At 36.9% G+C, this 20,149-nt stretch overlaps 1 protein-coding gene across 2 annotated transcripts in view; it reads right to left on the bottom strand.

Moving 5' to 3' along the window:
* CBFB (core-binding factor subunit beta) overlaps window positions 1-20,149 on the bottom strand; it is a 57,759-nt gene that overhangs the window by 22,380 nt on the left and 15,230 nt on the right. For both annotated transcript variants that reach the window (XM_026494951.4, XM_026494950.4), the window contains exon 4: window positions 2,718-2,834. In XM_026494951.4, the coding sequence (XP_026350736.1) occupies window positions 2,718-2,834 (117 nt within the window). The remainder of the gene's footprint in view (window positions 1-2,717; window positions 2,835-20,149) is intronic.

Below are 20,149 nucleotides of genomic sequence, written 5' to 3'. Positions count from 1 at the left end.
CCATAGGAAGAAACAGAACAGTAACAACATCTCACAACTCTCCTTCTGCTCCATTCCAGTTTCCAGCCTCCTCTCTCAGGGATAAGCCATTATCTTTATTTCTAAAAACACTTACTATTAGTTTTGCCCATTCTGTACTTTCAGATGAATGGATTCATACAGCATGTGCTTTTTGGATACACTCAATATGTCTGTGAAATCCATCCATACTGGTGTGCTAGTTGTAGTTTTTCAGCATCACTGTATTTCTTTGTATTTATTCATTCTATTGTTCACTGGCATTTGAGCAGTTTGCAGTTTCTATTACTAGCGCTGCTACAAATGCCCAGTACGTATCTCTTGATGAATATATATATTCAATCCCTTTGCATACCATGACTTAGACTAGAATTGCTGGGTCACAGGTATATGTAATTTGCGGTTTTAGTATGTACTGCCAGTTTTCAAATGTTGTGTCAATTTGACATAACCAACACACCAACTATTGTTCCATATCCTTGCCAACATTTGTCAAAAGTACTCTGAACAAAGGCAAAAAGACAATACTGGTGAAAATACTTCAGCTGAAATACCAACTTTAATTAAAATGGAGTTGTGACCATACTGTTTATCTCTTAGCTTACCAGGTTCCAGATACCTCACTGTCTGTTAAAGAATACTGTGTTCATACAGCAGAGAGAGAGAATGAGCAAGCTCTCTTGTGTATATCTTTTTATCAGGACACTAATCCTATCATATCAGGGCTCCACTCTTCTGACCTCATTTAACCCTAATTACCATCCCATAAATGTCCTATCTCCAAATACAGTCACATTGGGGGTTGAGGCTTTAACATATGAATATTGGGGGAATACAAATATTCAGTCCATAACAGATGTAAGCAGTGGGGTTAGGATTCACAATTATATGACAATGAAGCCCTTATTCCTAACTTCTACATATCTTACAGATGATTTGCGGATAAGGAAGGTTATACAGAAGTGCTCACTGCTGACTGAATGAAGTCTCCTGCTTTAAAATTTTTATATTATGTAAGACCTATTGTATCAGTTTATTATCACAACAGATGGCACTAACTTCGTAGTGATAAAGCTCTATTTATAGACTGGGGAACTAAGACTTGGAAAATTCTAAGTATGGAAGATACTGTGGGTTAAACTTAAAACTTTATCTATCATTTTAATAAAATATTTGTTTTAGAAATCAATTAAATCTGAAATTTTACCTTATATAAATTTAATCTGCTATATACTTACATTTTAAATGTCATTGCCATCCACTACCTTCTGGCTTCCATAATTTCAAAAGACAAATCAGTTGATTTAATCTTATTGAGGCTCCCTTGCATGTGTTGAGTCCTTTTTATTGCTGCTTTTGAGATTCTTTGTTTTTCAAAATTTGACTCTGATGCATCTAGGTGTGGATTTCTTTGTTTTTATCCTACTTGAAGTTCACTGAATTTCTTGGATATGGAGATGAATATTTGCAATCAATTTGGAAGTTTTCATCAGTTATTATTATTATTATTATTTTTTAAAGATTTTATTTATTTATTTGACAGAGAGAGACAGCCAGCGCGAGAGGGAACACAAGCAGGGGGAGTGGGAGAGGAAGAAGCAGGCTCTTAGTGGAGGAGCCTGATGTGGGGCTCGAACCCAGAACGCTGGGATCACGCCCTGAGCCGAAGGCAGATGCTTAACCGCTGCACTACTCAGGTGCCCCCATCAGTTATTATTTCTTAAAATAAACTTTCTACCTCTTTCTTCTCCTTCTGGAACTTCTATCACATGTACATGTTGGTATGCATGCTGGTGTGCCAAATCTCTGAGACTGTTTTGTTTTTCTTTCTGTTCTTCATAATTTCTATTAATCTCAGGTGCAGCCTCACACAAGCACATAGTCTTCTGGACCATGAGAAGTATTCGTGATTTTAACAGGGCTCACTTTAGTGGCCTGTTTCTCTAGATCTCCCTGATAAATTTCTGGCTAGTCTGCCATTTTGTTGCTTCCCACAACATTTGCCTTCCTGGAGGGTTTGCCAGAGACCTCTATTGTTTTGATAACATCCCCGGGTATGGATTTTTTCAAATGCTGCTCTAAATAAAGTCAGCTCCCTCTGACAGGACAGCAGAGCTGCCAGTCTTCATGGCTTGTCTTGCCTGCCTAACCTGAGAGACCACAGAGCTGAGGGAAAGTATGGAAGCACTTGCTATTGACTAAAATTCCACAGACTTACTGAAATTCAATAGCTTTGTTTGAATAAACACCCCTCAATATATGGTCTTTGGTTAATTTCCACAGACATTAATTTAAAAAAAAATTTTTTTGTCCAGTTTAATCACTGCTTTTTGGGGAGAGGATTTGCCAAACTCCTCACCAAGCCACTCCAGAAATGCTCCATTTTATTTTGAACTACTTTTCCCCCCTGATAATGTTCTGAAGATCAAGAACAAATATTAAACAGAACCATTTACTGGACTTTGAAGTGCCCCACTGAGCAGACAGGAATAATCCAATGAAATTTAGAACCACTGAAGGAAAAACTTTCCCCAAACCAGGACCAGAATGGGTCTCCCCATCTATCTTCAGAATTCCTCAATACCACTTGAACATAAGACTTTTTATACTTACTCTTAAAGATGCGGTAAAATAGACATACAGATGAAGATTGGGGTACAGAAAGGGACAATGCTCGGTAGAGCTTGACATCACCCTACCTGGGCTCGTTCCTCATCGAACTCCAGGCAGCCCATACCATCCAGTCTCTGGAGGTCAATCCAACCTTTCCAGATAACACAGACTCCATTCAGAATCATGGGAGCCTTCAAATACACCTAAGACACAGGAAAAAAAGGATGAAAACCAATGATAAACCATCACACACATGATAAATGAAGAATAAGATTACTGAGGAAACCTGTGGTTTTCTTACGGGAAAAAAAAATATGAATACAATTATGAACTTAAGAATTGTAGGGACATGTGGGTGGCTCAGTCAGTTGAGCACCCAACTCTTAGTTTTGGCTCAGGTCATGATCTCAGGGTTGTGGGACTGAGCAGTGCGTCGGGCTCCAAGCTCAGCAGAGTCTGCTTGGGATTCTTTCTCTCCCCCTCTACACCCTCCCTCATTGCTCACGGTCTCTCTAAAATAAATAAATAAATCTTTAAAAAAATTGTAGGAAAGTATATAAATCATAGCCTCTGACCAAATTCTGTAAGTTAAGTTAACCTGGTTTACCGGAACGTTCTTTCTTTCTTTTTTTTTTTTTTTTAAGATTTTATTTATTTATTTATTTGACAGAGATAGAGACAGCCAACGAGAGAGGGAACAAAAGCAGGGGGAGTGGGAGAGGAAGCAGCAGGCTCACAGCGGAGGAGCCTGATGTGGGGCTCGATCCCAGAACGCCAGGATCACGCCCTGAGCCGAAGGCAGACGCTTAACCGCTGTGCCACCCAGGCGCCCCACCAGAACGTTATTTCTAATCACAATTCTTTCATATTGATTTTATTTATTTTTGAAGATTTTATTTACTTATTTGAGAGAGAGAGAGAGAGAGACAGGGCACAAGCTGGGGGGGGGGAGAGGCAGAGGGACAAGCAGACTCCCCACTGGGCAGGGAGCCTGACATGGGGCTTGATCCCAGGATTCTGAGATCATGACCTGAGCTGAAGGTAGATGCTTAACCGACTTGAGCCACCCAGGCACCCCTCAAATTAGTTTTAAAAAAAAGTTACTCAGATTTTATAAAAACTGTAGTAAAATGATACTTGAAGTAGGTATCACTGTTCTTCCAGCTGAAGCTAGGACAATCAGGTACTTTGCCTTGATTTTTTTTTTTTTAAAGATTTTATTTATTTATTTGAGAGATAGAGACAGCCAGCGAGAGAGGGAACACAAGCAGGGGGAGTGGGAGAGGAAGAAGCAGGCTCATAGCGGAAGAGCCTGATGTGGGGCTCGATCCCATAACGCCCGGATCACGCCCTGAGCCGAAGGCAGACGCTTAACCGCTGTGCCACCCAGGAGCCCCTTTGCCTTGATTTTTTAACCTTGAGTTAAAAAGATATAAAGATGGAAAACTGGAATTCACCAGCCCCTAAAGACAGCACACATAGTTTCCCTCTATTTGGATCTCTGGAGCCACTCAGGGTCAGGCTCTTTATACTTCCCTTCAGTTTTATAAGCAACCTCATAGCTTCCCATGAAGTAATGCTTTTTTTTTTTTTTTCTCTTTTTACTTCAGTCAGCCAGACTTGATTTCTACTGCTTTTAACCAAAGAAGCTTAACTGATATAACATTTATTTATTCACCATTATTTGTCAAGTAAATATAAATAATTCTAGAGCAAAAGTCACTTCAGGTATGATTTCTGAATTCAGACCAGTTTCATTTTCAATCACCAAATTCCCATAGTGCCTGAAAATATAACTGTTCTCAAGAGCCATTAAGGATCCATCAAAGAAGGAAAGATGCAAACGCTATCACCTTAATGTGAAAATTTTATTGTGATACAGTAAGAAATAAAGGAAATTTATTACAATTCCTACAATCTCTCCCCCATCCTAATACTATACTATCCTAATAGTAACTTTAGAAAAAAATGTCTTCTCTACCTCATTTAACATGGGCTTCAGGACAAAAATCAGCATAAATTTTTATCATTTAATGCCTTAATAAGATTTTTTTACATGCAGAGGAAGCAGGACTTCCATGACTTTTCAAAACTCCAGGTTATCAAATATATCTTTATAAATAAGGTTCTTCATTTGTCTGTACCAAATATATTTTATTTGGATAATCCAAGTGCTTCTGTGAGCTAAAATTAGCATTATTTATTACCTGTAATTACATAAAATTGGTTAAGACAGTCTTCATTTTCAGGAAAAAGCTGGAAGCATGACCTTTCTCTTTATTGAATTCAGCAGTTTCTTCAAAAATCTTGGGGCATTCTTGTTTTTAGAGAGGCTTAAGAATAACTGTCAATAATTATAAATATGCTCAAAAATGACAATTGAGACACCTGTAAAATAAAACCTACAGGGTTTATGCCATCTTAGCACACATTGTTGTCATTCCCCTCTACTACTAAACACAACCTTTCTTCTTGGTAAAAGGCTCCACACTGAACTAATTTCTATTTATAATGGGGAAAAAAGCCCAAAACATAAGGTTCCATTTCTCCTCCCATTTGGACCAAGGGAAATAGTTTACAGTTACAGCTGAAACCGTTTAACCACACATTTCCTTCTGTTCTGATAAGTGCTCATTCTCTTCCACACTGTGAATTTAAAAGTCCACTAATGTGCACCTCGTCAAACAAGTGACTATGACGATCTCATTTTCGACACCTCACAAAACCTAAAAAACAATACCCCTCCTTTGCTGCCTATCAATATAACTGCACTTAACATATCTTCTAATCAAGATCTCCACCTACTCTTTCTAGCAGGGGTAGGGTGCCACACGGTGGAGTGTAACATTTCACCTACCAAGTACTTCATTAAATTCTCACACTAATCATGAAGAGAATTCTTTGATTCTACCTTCATGATCAGATTCTATGTTCTTCATCAGTGATTTATATCACTGAGAATCAATGATTCCATAATCTAGTTTATTCATATTAATTCTATCAAAAATATCTTCCTTATGAAATTACTGAATTTTTTAAAAGCCTATTCATTACTTCTTTATAAAAGTTCTCTCACGACAAAGAAAACCACTGATTTCTCTCTCTCTTTTTAAAGATTTTATTTGTTTATTTGACACAGAGAGAGAGGGAGGGTGGGAGAAAGCAAACAAGCAGGGGGAGCGGCAGGCAGAGGGAGAGGGAAAGCAGGCTCCCTGCCAAGCAGGGAGCCCAAGGCTTGTTATCAGGACCCTGGGATCATGACCTGAGCCAAAGGCAGATGCTTAAGTAACTGAGCCACCCAGGTGCCCCAACCACTTATCTGTTTTAGGAAATTCCTAAATGGATTCAGAAAGTGACTACAGATCTTAGTCAAGGCTTGTGCCTGGAATCATAATGTAAAATAATATTTAGATGATCCTGGTGATTTATTTAGATGTTCACATTCAAACAAATACAGTTTTATGTGTAGATCTTCAAATGTTTGGCACTTTAATACATTCATGAATACCTAACCTCAACGTATAAAGAAAATAAAATTCTGTCTTTTAACTGTTTGATTTTGTCATGTAATTTAATGTCATTTAAACACTAAGATAGCTTTCACTGAAAATAATGATGACTTATTTCCAACAGTGAAAAGAAAATGTATTATTAGAATGTGACCTCGGGATTAAACCCATTGTCCTCGAACAATTCAATATTTTATAGAGAATGGGGGCGCCTGGGTGGTGTAGTCGTTAAGCGTCTGCCTTCGGCTCAGGGCGTGATCCCAGCGTTTTGGGATCGAGCCCCACATCAGGCTCCTCCGCTATGAGCCTGCTTCTTCCTCTCCCACTCCCCCTGCTTGTGTTCCCTCTCTCGCTGGCTGTCTCTCTCTGTCAAATAAATAAATAAATAAAATCTTTAAAAAAAATATTTTATAGAGAATGTATTCTATAAAACCTTTAAAAGTATTAAACAGATCCAGCTAATCACACACAGAAACAACAAAATAGCCTGCTTATCTTTCCAAAAGTAAATTATCAGATAATACGAGACTTCACAGAAAGTTAAAAGTGAATACAGCCCCACATTGTGTGTTCTTTTGGAAATAAGGTAAAAGTATTATGTAATTTTTAATCACTTCAAGCTCTAATTATCAGTAAAGTATGATGTTATATTCAATCCAAATTATACATAATATCACCTTATTTTCACATTCTGTAGCTTGAAGTACCTCATCACCGTAGCTATAGAGCTTCAGCAAGAACATGTATGTACTGTCACCTGTGGCATTATTCACATACTGGAATACTATTCAGCTAGAAAAAGGACTAAAGTACTGATACATGCTACATGGATGAATCTTGAAAACATCATGCTAAGTGAAAAGAAACCAGAAAAAGGCCAAATATTACATGATTCCATTTATTTGAAATGTCCAGAACAGGCAAATACAAAGAGAAAAAGAAAAGAGAGTAGTGACTGCTAAGGGCTGAAGGCAAGGGGGAATGAGTGATTGCTAATGCTACAGGATTTCTTTCTGGGGCAATGAAAATGCTTCGGAATTAGAGAGTGGTAATGGTTGCAAAACTCTGTGAATATACTAAAAATCCCCGAGGTATATACTCTAAAAGAATGAATTTTATGGTATATGAATTTTATCTCAATAAAGCTATTATAAAAATATTTATAGTAACTTTTTTGTTACATAGGTGATATCTATAAGATACAGAAGTGGATTTCTGAGTAAGCAGTTGCATATGGGATTCTAGCACTCTGAGAAGATATGGCCTGATGATACAAATCTGGCATCCATCAATAATACAGTGGTATTTAAATCCAAGAAAGAGGAAGAGATTCTCCAAGTGATAAGTAGAAGGAGAAAAGAAGGGGGCCCAGGAAGAACTCTGAGGAAATCCAACTTTTATATGCTGGGTAGAAGAAAAGAACCTGGCAAAGCCGGCTGGCTATGAATAGTCAGTGAGGAGAGAGAAAAACATTTTAGGAACCTAGTGGCTAAAGGTTAAGTTATAGGTCCCCAAGTAAAAATTTCCCCTTTGTTGGATTCATCAGATACCTAAGTATTGTGTTACAGGATCTTAAGTCACATATAACTTTTAGCAATGTTTTTATTTAAGGTAGGAGTTTTTAGTCTGGAGTTCAAAGAACATACGGAAGTTTGGGTTTATGGCTAAGTTTCAAGAAGACTAGAAATATCTTGAAGTTCTATGTAAAAATGTGTGTGTTTGAGCCCATGCGCATTTTTCTACAGAAGTTCACTACTTTCATCAGATTCTCAAAAGGGTGTACAAAGCAAAAAGGATTCAATCATGACAGTTAAAACTTCATTCTTCCTCTTCCTTCATAGGCACCAAGATCTTTGTAGCACAGAGCCTGTGAGATGATAAAGACCTTTCACTTATTAAATGGACCAAACTTCCTAAATAGGTAAAAATTAGTTAACCTGTGTTTTAAAACGTAAATGTCAGAGAAAGGGTATGAGAGAACCCAGCCCTCTCACTGACCAACCTTAACAAAACAGTTCTATCTCTGAGAGTCTGGTGTCTACTTATTCTGAGAATATCTAAATTTGGAATAAGAAGTGGCATCCTCAATTGCCCTTTCTTCTACAATACTATATATTTATAGAAGTTTAGTGTTTCTAGCTCCTAGGTAGCTATGCTGAGAATAGAAATTGAGGATACCACGCAACAGCAGAAAGAGCTGTCTTTTCTGAGCAGTTCTAAAGAAAATAATTTCAAGATAATAAAAATAGAAATACAGCAGATTTGCAAACAACACTCCCATGCACAGGAGTGCTGAGCCATAAAATCAATACAGACAGAAACTAAGTGTCAAAGCTATTAACAAAAACAGAAACAGATACTTCACCATCAAAAACCTATTTCGACTGGAAAGAATATTTCACTTCTCTGTAATAAATTGCTAGAGCTTAAACACTTGTGACTCTAATCTAGAAACTGAGTTATTAGAGAAAACAGTAAGAGGGAATAACCAGCCTCTCAGGTCCTCAGTAAATATTTGAATAATGATTAATAGAAGAGCAGAAACAGAGCTGGAATTTAGAAATGGTTTCTTGTAGCTTCCGTCTAATTTCAATTTGAAAAGATCCACCCATTCAACAAACGTTTACTACCTATCATTTTGTGTAGGGTATTATAATCCAGGGCAGTGGGAAAATACCAGGAATTTTAAGAAGGTGTACATCCTACCACCCCAAAACAGATTCCCACATCAGTTAACAGTCTTTAATGAGGAAAAGCTGAATACATAAAAAAAGAACTGTAAGAATTAAAATCGAATTCACTCCTTACATTTAATTTAAGTAGGACTCACTTAACTCTGAAGGTTAATGGAATGTACCAATGATAGTAAAATTGTAAGTGAATCCATCAGCTTTCCAACCTTCTTTTAAAGACTACAGTTCTAACAAACTTGTATATAAATATGACTGAAGATTATCTACCTGAAAAATCCAAAATACTCAACTGAAAAACTAAATGAATTAATGAATTCAAGAAAGTGGCTGGCTATAAAAATATACAAAAAGCAACAGCTTTCTTGTATTACAATAGTAACTCTTTAGAAAATAAGGTGAAAAAAAGCTTATTTTAAAATAGCAATAAAAGTATCAATACTAAGAATTTTATAAGAAACATGTAGACTCTGTAAGAAGAAAATACCTAACTTTTGAAAAACAAAATGATTTGAATAACTAGCGAGATGTGATATTTTCTAACTTTATGACTACAAATGCCAATTTACCCCAAAGTAATACTTATTTTTTTAAAATTCCAATGAAATCTCAAAATAATGTTTTCTGGAACTTGAGAATTAAGTCTGCAGCAGTTCAAACAAAAGACCCAGACTATCCAAGAAAATACTAGAAAATATTTTTCTGCCCTTTTGGATATTAAAACATGTAACAATGCAATCAGTACCCATATACTAGTGCTACGGCAGTCAGGAAAAACGTACTGGAATAAACAAAAAATAAAAAATGAAACCAAATATAAAGTCTTGAATAAATGACAGAGGCAATATTTCAAATCAATGGTAAAAGAGTATTTTATTTAACCAGTGGAAATGAGAAAACTGGCTAACCATCTGGAAAAAAATGAGTTTAGGGGTGCCTAGGTGGCTCAGTTGGTTAAGCATCTGCCTTAGGCTCAGGTCATGATCCCAGGGTCTTGGGATTGAGCCCCATGTTGGGCTCCCTGCTCAGGAGGGAGTCTGCTTCTCCCTCTGCCCCTGCCCCCACTCATGTGTGTTCTCACTCTCTCTCTCTCAAATAAATAAAATCTTTAAAAAAAACCCACACACTTTAAAAAATGAAAGAAAAAAAAAAGAGTTTAAAACAAAATAAATAAAATGGCCAAAAACTATTAAAAAAAATCACTAACAAATCTATTAAACTAAAACAAGATAACTATACAATTTCTAAACAAATACAAAAATTAAAAAAACAACACCACCACCTAATGTCTACGAGGCAGGAAATCTAGGTTCTACTACATTGTCAGAGGCAGTGTAAACTGGTTAACAATTGTGGGAAGGCATATTTTTTTAGCAGTAACTGTGAATTTTCCTTTGACTCAACAATGTCATCCTATGAATATATCCTAAAATTTAATCAAAGATGTATGCAAAATATTTGATTACAAGGATGCTCACCCATAAGGGTTTTCTTTTTTTTTTTAAGATTTTATTTATTTATTCAACAGAGATAGAGACAGCCAGCGAGAGAGGGAACACAAGCAGAGGGAGTGGGAGAGGAAGAAGCAGGCTCATAGCGGAGGAGCCTGATGTGGGGCTCGATCCCATAACACCGGGATCACGCCCTGAGCTGAAGGCAGACGTTTAACCACTGTGCCACCCAGGCGCCCCCATAAGGGTTTTTTTAAACAATGGCAAAAGATTAGAGGTAACTTAGTTGTCCAACATTTTACTGTTGTTCAATGTTAATGAATCAACAATATATATTAAACAAGTTGTCCTTAAACAGAAACACTCGTAAAACAAGATTCTGTATTGGCTGACTGAGGAAAATGTGACCACGGGCTTGCAGGAACCTAACTCTGTAACATCCCTGGAAGAAACTGTTCAGTACTCACTATTCTCTACCCGGGTAGTGTCTCTATCTGCTTTATAGAAGATAACTACCATAAATAATGAGAGTCAACTGTAATTATTTTTATTTTATTTCTTTTTAATTAATTAATGTATTTGTTTTTTAAGTTAGCTCTATGTCCAATGTGGGGCTTGAACTTATAACCCCGAGATCAAGACTCACATGATCTACCGATTCAGCCAACTGTAATTATTTTTAAAAGAAAAGGAATATTATCACTATTCTTAGCCCCAAGACAGTACAGGAAGAGTGAAAAAATGTGCTTTGGAATCAGATCAAACCTGGGTTTAAATTCTAGCTCCATCAGTGTGTCTGAGACAAATTATTTCAGTTTGCTAATAAGCCTCCAATTCCTTCCATATAAAATCAGGGCTAAATCATGCCTCTTTCATATGTGATAGTAAAAATTAGTTAAGATAAGATACATAAAACTTATGAAACATATATAGAGCACCACAGAAACAATGACTGCTTGCTTGCCCATTTCCACCAATGTTTTACACAGTGATTTCTTTGAAACGGAAAAAAGCCTTTTTTTTTTTTTTTGAGAGAACTGAGCAATTGTTTTCACCAATGAATCAATAGATATGCAGTAATACTGGGAGGGCACACAAACCAATGAAAACAAGATACTCTGCTAACGAAGTATGTACCCTGCCTTTCAGCTATAATCATTTCTGTAGTCTATTTAACAGATTCCTTTAGAAGATACTTGGTTCTGACTCATCTTCCTTTTGCCACATGATCCTCCCCGTTCATAAATGCACAGTCAACTGCTTGCCTGTTGGATAATCACTAAGACAGTCATTCAATCTCATTTGCCTCTGAATCATGACTGTGTTGCATGTAAGTATGAAAAATAGCTTCTTCAATAGTGCTTTAATGTACTTTACCAACCTACTCCTTAAAGTTCAAAAGAGAAATCGTAACATGAATTCAGAATGTACCTGGAACTTAATAGATTATCTGTGTGTATGTATAGATATATACACACCTATTCAATAAATGGATGTGTTAACCAAATAGAAAAACCCATTTTATAATTTGTATGGAATCTCAAGGAACCATGAGTAGTCAAAACAGTCTTGAAAAAGAACAAAACTTGAGGACTCCTAATTCCTGACTTCAAAACTTATTACAAAGCTTCAGTAATCAAAAAAGTATAATACTGGCATAAAGACAAACATATGGACTGATGGAATAGAATAGAAAGCCCAGAAATAAACCCTCTTGTATAAGGTCAAATGATTTTTGACAAGGGTGTGAAGATCATTCAATGGGGAAAGAACAGTCTTTTCAACAAATGGTGCTGTGAAAATGAATATCCACATGCAAAAGAATGAAGCTGGACACTTACCTAACACCTATATATGAAAATTAACACAAAATGGATCAAAAACCCAAATCCCGAAACTATAAAACTTAATTTTAAAAAAATTTTTAACTTTAATTTTTAAAAATATTTTATTTATTTTATTTGACAGAGAGAGAGAGAGAGCACAAACAGGGGGAACGGCAGGCAAGGGAGAGGGAGAACCAGGCTCCCCGCTGAGCAGGGGGCCTGATACAGGGCTTGATCCCAGGACCCTGGGATCATGACCTGAACCTAAGGCAGACACTTAACTGACTGAGCCACCCAGGTGTCCCTTTATTTTTTATTTTGAAATTATAAAACTTTGAGAAGCAAAGTTAGGATAAAAGCTTCATGACATTGGATCTGACAATGATTTCTTAGAGATGACCCCAAAGATGCAGATAACAACATTAAAAAATACACAAATAGGACTTTATGACCATTTAAAATTTTTCTACATCTAAAAAGACATTATTGGGGTGCCTGGCTGGCTCAGTCGGTGGAGCAAGCGACTCCTGATCTCAGGGTCGTGAGTTCAAACCCCACAATGGATGTAGAGATTACTTAAAAAAAATTAAATCTTAACAAAAAAATACAGATACTATCAACAGAGTAAGAAAGCAACCCACAGAATGGAAGAAAATATCTGCAAATCATATATCTGTTAAGGGATTCATATCCAAAATTAACATAGAGAACTCCTAAAACTCAACAACAAAAAACCAATTTAATTAATTTAATATAATTCAATTACATGTATTCCATTGTTTTATCATTTTATTCCTAAGCAAGTATTTTCTTTCCTATGCATATATTTCTAAGATTTTATTTATTTATTTGACAGAGATAGAGACAGCCAGTGAGAGAGGGAACACAAGCAGGGGGAGTGGGAGAGGAAGAAGCAGGCTCATAGCGGAAGAGCCTGATGTGGGGCTCGATCTCGCAACGCCGGGATCACGCCCTGAGCCGAAGGCAGACGCCCAACCGCTGTGCCACCCAGGCGCCCCTATGCATATATTTCTAAACAATGCACTGTTTAGTTTTGAAGACTGAGCATAAGAAGTACAGACTTCATGGCAGTGTCAGTAAAGGACTGTAATGTCACTTTTAACATGAAAGCTCCTAGGAGATAAGCTGACCAGAGTCTCGGAGTCAAATCTGGACTTTCAGCTTCCCTGTGAATGTGAAGGGCCCCTCTGGGGAAGTTTGTGAGTGGAGTCATGAGTGGGCTGTAGAAAACCTAAGACTCACACTGGATTTGAGGCATGTAGCACAGTGTGAGCCAGTTTTCAAAGTTTGCTGGAGAGCTGGAGGAAATAATGGTCAGAGGGAATGGGCTGCTCTGTATTTTCTGATTCTATTATATGATTCTGCCACCTTTTCACAGAAGTTTCTCCATAACTCTTTTCATTTTATAAAACTGAAAATCTAGGGACACCTGGGTGGCTCAGTCATTAAGCATCTGCCTTCGGCCCAGGGCGTGATCCCGGGGTCCTCGGATTGAGCCCCGCATCAGGCTCCCTGCTCCACTGGGAGCCTGCTTCTTCCTCTCCCACTCCCCCTGCTTGTGTTCCCTCTCTCGCTGGCTGTCTCTCTATCAAATAAATAAATAAAATATTAAAAAAAAAAAAAAAAGAAAAAACAAAAGCTTAAAAAAAAAACAAAAAACCCCCTGAAAATCTAAACCCGTTCAACAACAACTTCCCATTCTCTTTTCCCCCCAGCCCTTGGCGTCCGCCATTCTACTCTCTATGATTTGACTACTCTAAGTACCTCATCATATAAGTGAAATCATACAGTACTCATCTTTTTATGACTGGCTTATTTCACTTTGTATAATGTCCTGAAGATTTATCCATCATGTAGCATATTGTAGAATTTTCTTCCTTAGAAGGCTCAATAATATTCCTTTGTATGTTCTTATCCATTCACACTTTGCTTATCCATTCATGTCAGTGGACACTTGGACTGTTTCTATGTTTTAGCTATTGTGAATAATGCTGCTATGAACATGGGTATACATTATGTCTTTGAGATCCTTTAGTTCTTCTGAGTGTGCATCCAGAATGGAATTGCCAGATCATATGGTAATTGTAATTTTTTGAGGAACCGTCATACTGTTTTCCACAACAGCTATACTCTTCTGTGCTCCCACCAGTGCTGCTCAAGGGTTCCAGTTTTTCATCCTTGTCAACACCTTTTCTGTTTTTTTGATAGTAGCCATGCCAGTGGGTATAAGGTAGTATTTTTCACTGTAGTTTTATTTCCTTAAAGATTAGTGACGTTGAACATCTTTCATGTGTTTATTGGCTATTTCAGTATCTTCTTTGGAGAAATGTCTATCTGAGCCCTTTACCCATTTTTTAATTGAAGAAATGAAAAGTGAGAGACATTGGGGTGACTGGCTGGCTCACTCACTACAGCGTGTGACTCTTGATCTTGGGGTCCTAAGTTCGAGTCCCACATTGGGCACAGAGATTACATACATACATACATAAAGCAGGAGATGTTAAATAATTCACTTGCAGAAAGTCATAAAGTTAGGTGGCAGAAGTTAGCATCCAGAACTCCTGATTCTATAGATTCACTTAAACCACAGTGGCATTAATGAACTGCTTTATTAATGTTTTCTAAGTATTTCAGGGAGTGTGAAAACAGACTATTTCCCTAAAGAATAAACAGAGACTGGATAATCAGTTTAATGCTTAAATCCATAGCACCTAGAATAATAAATATCATGAACACTTTATATGACTATAGAATATATATGAATACTCCCCCTTACTCCAAAATAGCTTACTAGTTCTGCCATCTTCATTCTATGATTCAAAATAAACAATGCATGTTTATGAGAGTTCTGAGGAGTTCTCGCCAAAGTGGTACAATTTCAAGTAAAAGCTTATAAAATTAAATGACAAAATTCTTTGCTTAAGACCAAAAAAAAAGAAAAAAAAGTAACAAAAGAGGCAGATGCTGTTATTGTAATCCATTCTTGAGTCAACACTGTAAGAATTTTTTAAAAATACTGGAACTACTTTTACTAAATTGTGAACATACTATTAATACACAAGAATTACATGTAGTTGTCTAGCAGCACAATTGTCCATAGTGAACATCATTCTCAAAGTTAGAAAAATAAATCAAGTCAAAAGGTTAAAAAGAAAAAGATGAAGGGTAAAGGTTGTTGTGAAGTCATCAAAATGAGGTCTAAAGGGACCACATTAAAATATTAGTTGTTATTCAGAGTAATGGAAAAAGTAACTTAGTGGGCTAAAATAATATAAGCCTTTACAAGGTAGGATGTGGAGTTTCTGACAACTTACCTAATGATTATTTATTAGCGGCAGTGTGGTATGTTGCAAACAACACAGATTCTGGGGTAAAAAAGACCTGGGTCTGGATCCTGGCTCTACCTAGGAAACAGATTACATGACTTCTGAAGATTTATTTGACCTCTCTGGGCCTCAGATTCCTGAGCTGTAAAATCAAGCTATCACCAAATGTGTTCCAAAATTACAGATTTCACTATATAGTGCAGGCTTAAGAGAATCCGTGATAATGTAAATCATCTACCCCAGTGCCTGGTGATGATCACCTTAAAAACCGGTCTGCAGATTTTTCAAAATGTATTTAAAATGGTCTTAAGTTCTGGAGCGCCTGGGTGGCTCAGTTGGTTAAGCGTCCAACTCCTAGTTCAGCTCAGGTCATGACCTCATGGGTGATGAGATCAAGCTCTGCCAGCCCCATGAGCCCCAAGTCGAACTCTGTGCTCAGTGGAGTTCTTCTGCTTGAAGATGCTGTCTCCCTTTGCCCCCGATTCAAATAAATAAATCTTTAAAAAGAATAAAAATAAAATGGTCTAAAGTTCTGAAAATGTTCTGGAATTAGATGGTGATGAAGGATGCACATGGTGAATATATTAAAAACCACTGAAATATACACTTTAAAATGGGTAAGATGGCAAATTTTGTTATGTGAATTTTATTTCAATTTTTAAAATGGCCCAGAAATGTTCTGGATAGCAAAGGAATGGCAAGCCAGGGCTGAGAAACTGCTATCATGAATAAGCAATACCCAAAGAAATTTGGAGGATTCTCCAAAAGGGCCATTATTTAAAGCAATATTCCGTATGTAAGGTCAGATACTTATTAAAAATAATTGTTTAATATAGACAAAATATTTTGTTTGCCTGAAAAACATCTGAATTCTCCTTATGGAAATGTTGAAGTCACATGTTCTAAGCTATCCTTTTATTTTAATCTGAAGATTAACCTGCCTTTACATTTGAAGCTTTAAAACACAAAAGACTCAGTATTCCTTGTATGGGGTGGGGGCGGCGGGGTGGAAGGTTTTCATCCACAAAAACAACCCGTCAAACATTCCCCAACTTGGCCCTTTCCTTCTTCAGACACACAGTATATAGCACAGCTCCAGAGTACTAAAGCACCAAAAAGCACATTTAAAGTATTATTTTAAATTCTTGGTTCCTAAATATATCTCAGTTTGAGAGGCCCATCCTAAACTGAAAAGCTTATGATATAATAATTTTCAAATGTGTACACTGTATACTTTCATAAAAGAAGGTAACAATATAAACTCCCTACCATAGCACCGTCTATAATCTCTACAAGTGAAGAACTTGTTAGCCAGGCCAGGGCTTCTAACCCTCTGTAGAAAACTAAGTACCCAAGAAGTGTTATCAAAGAAATAAAGTCTCTGAACCTGCTCAAGCTAAACAAAATTTAAAATTTACAAATGTTTTCTTTCCAGTAAAATGGAAATTATAAAAGTATCAATGTATGTTATCTATGTATCAATTAAAACAGCACCTGGCATATAGCCAGTGCTACAGCACTGTTTGCTATTATCCTAATTCCTTTTTTTTAAGTTTTAATTTAAATTCCAGTTAGCATACAATATACTGTTACTTTAAGGTGTACAATACAGTGATTCAACACTTACATACAACACCCAGTTCTCATCACAACAAATGCACTCCTTAATCCTCATCACCAATTTAACCCATCCCCCCACCGACTTCCCCTGTGTTAAAATCACCAACACAAGAAACAACAGGTGTTGGCGAGGATGTGGAGAAAGGGGAACTCTCTTGCGTTGTTGGCGGGAATGCAAGCTCGTGCAGCCACTCTAGAAAACAGTATGGAGTTTCCTCAAAAAGTTAAGAATAGAACTACTGTAAAATCTAGCAATTGCATTACTAGGTATTTACCCAAAAACCACAAAAATACTAATTCGAAGGGATACATGCACCCTGATGTTTATAGCAGCATTATCTACAATACCCAAATTATGTAAACAGCCCAAATATCCATCAACTGATGAATAAAGAAGATATGGCATATATATGCAGTAGAATATTGCTGAGGTATGATTCTAATTCTTAAAAGAGGAAATAAAAGTACATAGTAGCAAAGGGAGTCCCATCCATTCAGAGGTAGGTATAAACTTTAGCCCTCCCCAAATGCCTTTATTAGAATACTCAAAGTGTTCTGTAGAAATGAAAAAGAGTTTTCATGATCACCACCTGTACAGTATGACTACTGTTTCCTAGATTATTTTGTAAAGGTTTCCTAGATGGATGGAAATTGTGTGTGTACTCCTTAAATACATCAATGTCTACATTTCTCCATCTTTTTATTCTAAAAATTAACACTGATAATCATTTTGTTGCTTCTTTCTTATACAAAGGTATCTACTTATTTCTAATTTTTCTATTCTTTCATAGTTAGTAAGATCAGAAAGATAAAAGAGGCACCTGGCTGGCTCAGTTGGAAAAGCATGCAACTCTAGATCTTGGGGTCGTGAGTCTGAGCCCCACACGGGATGCAGAGATTATTTAAATAAATAAAGCTTAAAAAAAAAAAAAGATAACACATTTTTTTCTTAAAGTCAGGTAAAAAAAAAAATCCAGCAATTACTAACAAGATATGCAGAAAATTCAAAGATAAAATAAAAAGTAAATGCTACATCAACTAGGTCTCAACATATAAAAATTCCTTTATCTCACCCCCCCACACACACACAGATATAGGTTGACAATCATCCTCCAAGCATATGGCCCATTGATATACATCTGAAGAGTCTCATGACTAAGGTTTTATTAGACAGTAATAAATGACCTTTTTAAAAAAGATTTATTTTTAGGGGCGCCTGGGTGGCACAGAGGTTAAGCGTCTGCCTTCAGCTCAGGGCATGATCCCGGCGTTATGGGATCGAGCCCCACATCAGGCTCTTCCGCTATGAGCCTGCTTCTTCCTCTCCCACTCCCCCTGCTTGTGTTCCCTCTCTCACTGGCTGTCTCTCTCTCTGTCGAATAAATAAATAAAATCTTTAAAAAAATAAATAATAAAAAAGATTTATTTTTAAATGTAAATTCAATTAATTAACATACAATGTATTGTTTATTTCAGGGGTACAGGTCTGTGATTCAGTCTTATATAATACCCAGTGCTCATCACAACACATGCCCTCCCCAATGTCCATCACCCCATTCCCCCACCCACCTTCCTCCAGCAACCTCAGTTTGTTTCTTAAGATTGAGTCTCTCTCTTATGGTTTGTCTCCCTCTCTGGTTTTGTCTTGTTTCATGTTTTCCTCTCTTCCCCTATGATCCTCTGCCTTGTTTCTTAAATTCCACTTATAAGTGAGATCATATAAATGACCTTTTCCTAACAATAGCTAGCCTCCTCAAGGTCTTGGAAACCTTGCTTCCAAAATTCCTTAGAGACTTACACTAACTCAAATCCCCTCCCAACCTGAAAGTATATAATTGGCCACTCCTCATGACCCTGGTGCAGCTCTTTCTGCCCACGGATCTTGTCCCCGTGCTTTAATAAAACCATCTTTTTGCACTGAAGACATCTCAAGAATTCTTTGTTGGCCATTTGCTCCGAACCCCAACATTTCCTACATGAATTAACAATGACTCTCTGTAATGGATGATTACAAGGACTCTCAACAATGGATGATTTTGATATCTTTTCTAAAAGTTTATTTTCCAAATTTTCCCCTATTTCTTTTGTCAAGAAAAAAGTCCTTTTATTATATTTTTAAAGATTTTATTTTTAAATAATCTCTACACCTAACATAGAGCTTAAACTTACAACCCCGAGATCAAGAGTTGCATGTTCTAACAACTGAGCCAGCCAGGTGCCCTGGAAAAAAGTTATTTTAAAACACTGCATCGGGGTGCCTGCGTGGCTCAGTAAATTAAACATCTGCTTTCTGCTCAGGTCATGATCTCAGGGTTCTAGAATAGACACCCCTCCCCCCCCCACCAGGCACACTGCTCAGGGGAGAGTCTGCTTCTCCCTCTGCCCTTCCCCTGCTTGTGCTCTTTTCTCTCTCAAATAAAATAAATAAATAAATAAAATCTTTTCAAAAAACCCACTGCATTGAAATAACATGGATGAATCTTCAAGTGCAATAAGCTAGTCATAACAGGACAGACAAATAATGTATGATTCCACTTTATGAGGTACCTAATCAAATTCATAAAGACTAGAAGTATAAAGGTTGCCAGGGGCTGGGAGCAGGAGAGAAAAGAGACTTAATGTATAATGGGTATGGAGTTTTAGATTGGGAAGATGACAAAAATTCTGGAGATGGATGGTAGTGATGGCTGACTGCAAATGTGAATATACTTAGCGGCACAGTTGAAAATGGTTAAAATGGTAAATTTTATGTTATGTATATTTTACCACAATAAAAACAAACAAAAAAGGCCACAACAAACTCTTAATTTCAAGATTATCAACATTAGGGGGTGCTTGGCTGTCTCAGTCAGTAGAGTATGTGACTCTTGACCTCAGGATTTTAAGTTTGAGCCCCATGTTGGGTGTAGAGCTTACTTTAAAAGAAAATCTTTAAAAAAAAAAAAAAAAGGTTATCAACATTATGAGCCAAGCAGGATTAAAGCTGACAATTGAGCTAAGCAGCATTAACAGAGGCACAAGAGAAGGATTCGAAAATCACATCTACATTACAGCAGCTTTGACAGAATGTGCGTA

The sequence above is a fragment of the Ursus arctos genome, unplaced genomic scaffold (genome assembly GCF_023065955.2).
Source record: "Ursus arctos isolate Adak ecotype North America unplaced genomic scaffold, UrsArc2.0 scaffold_19, whole genome shotgun sequence".
NCBI lineage: Eukaryota > Metazoa > Chordata > Mammalia > Carnivora > Ursidae > Ursus > Ursus arctos.
This window is presented reverse-complemented; position numbering and strand designations above follow the sequence as displayed.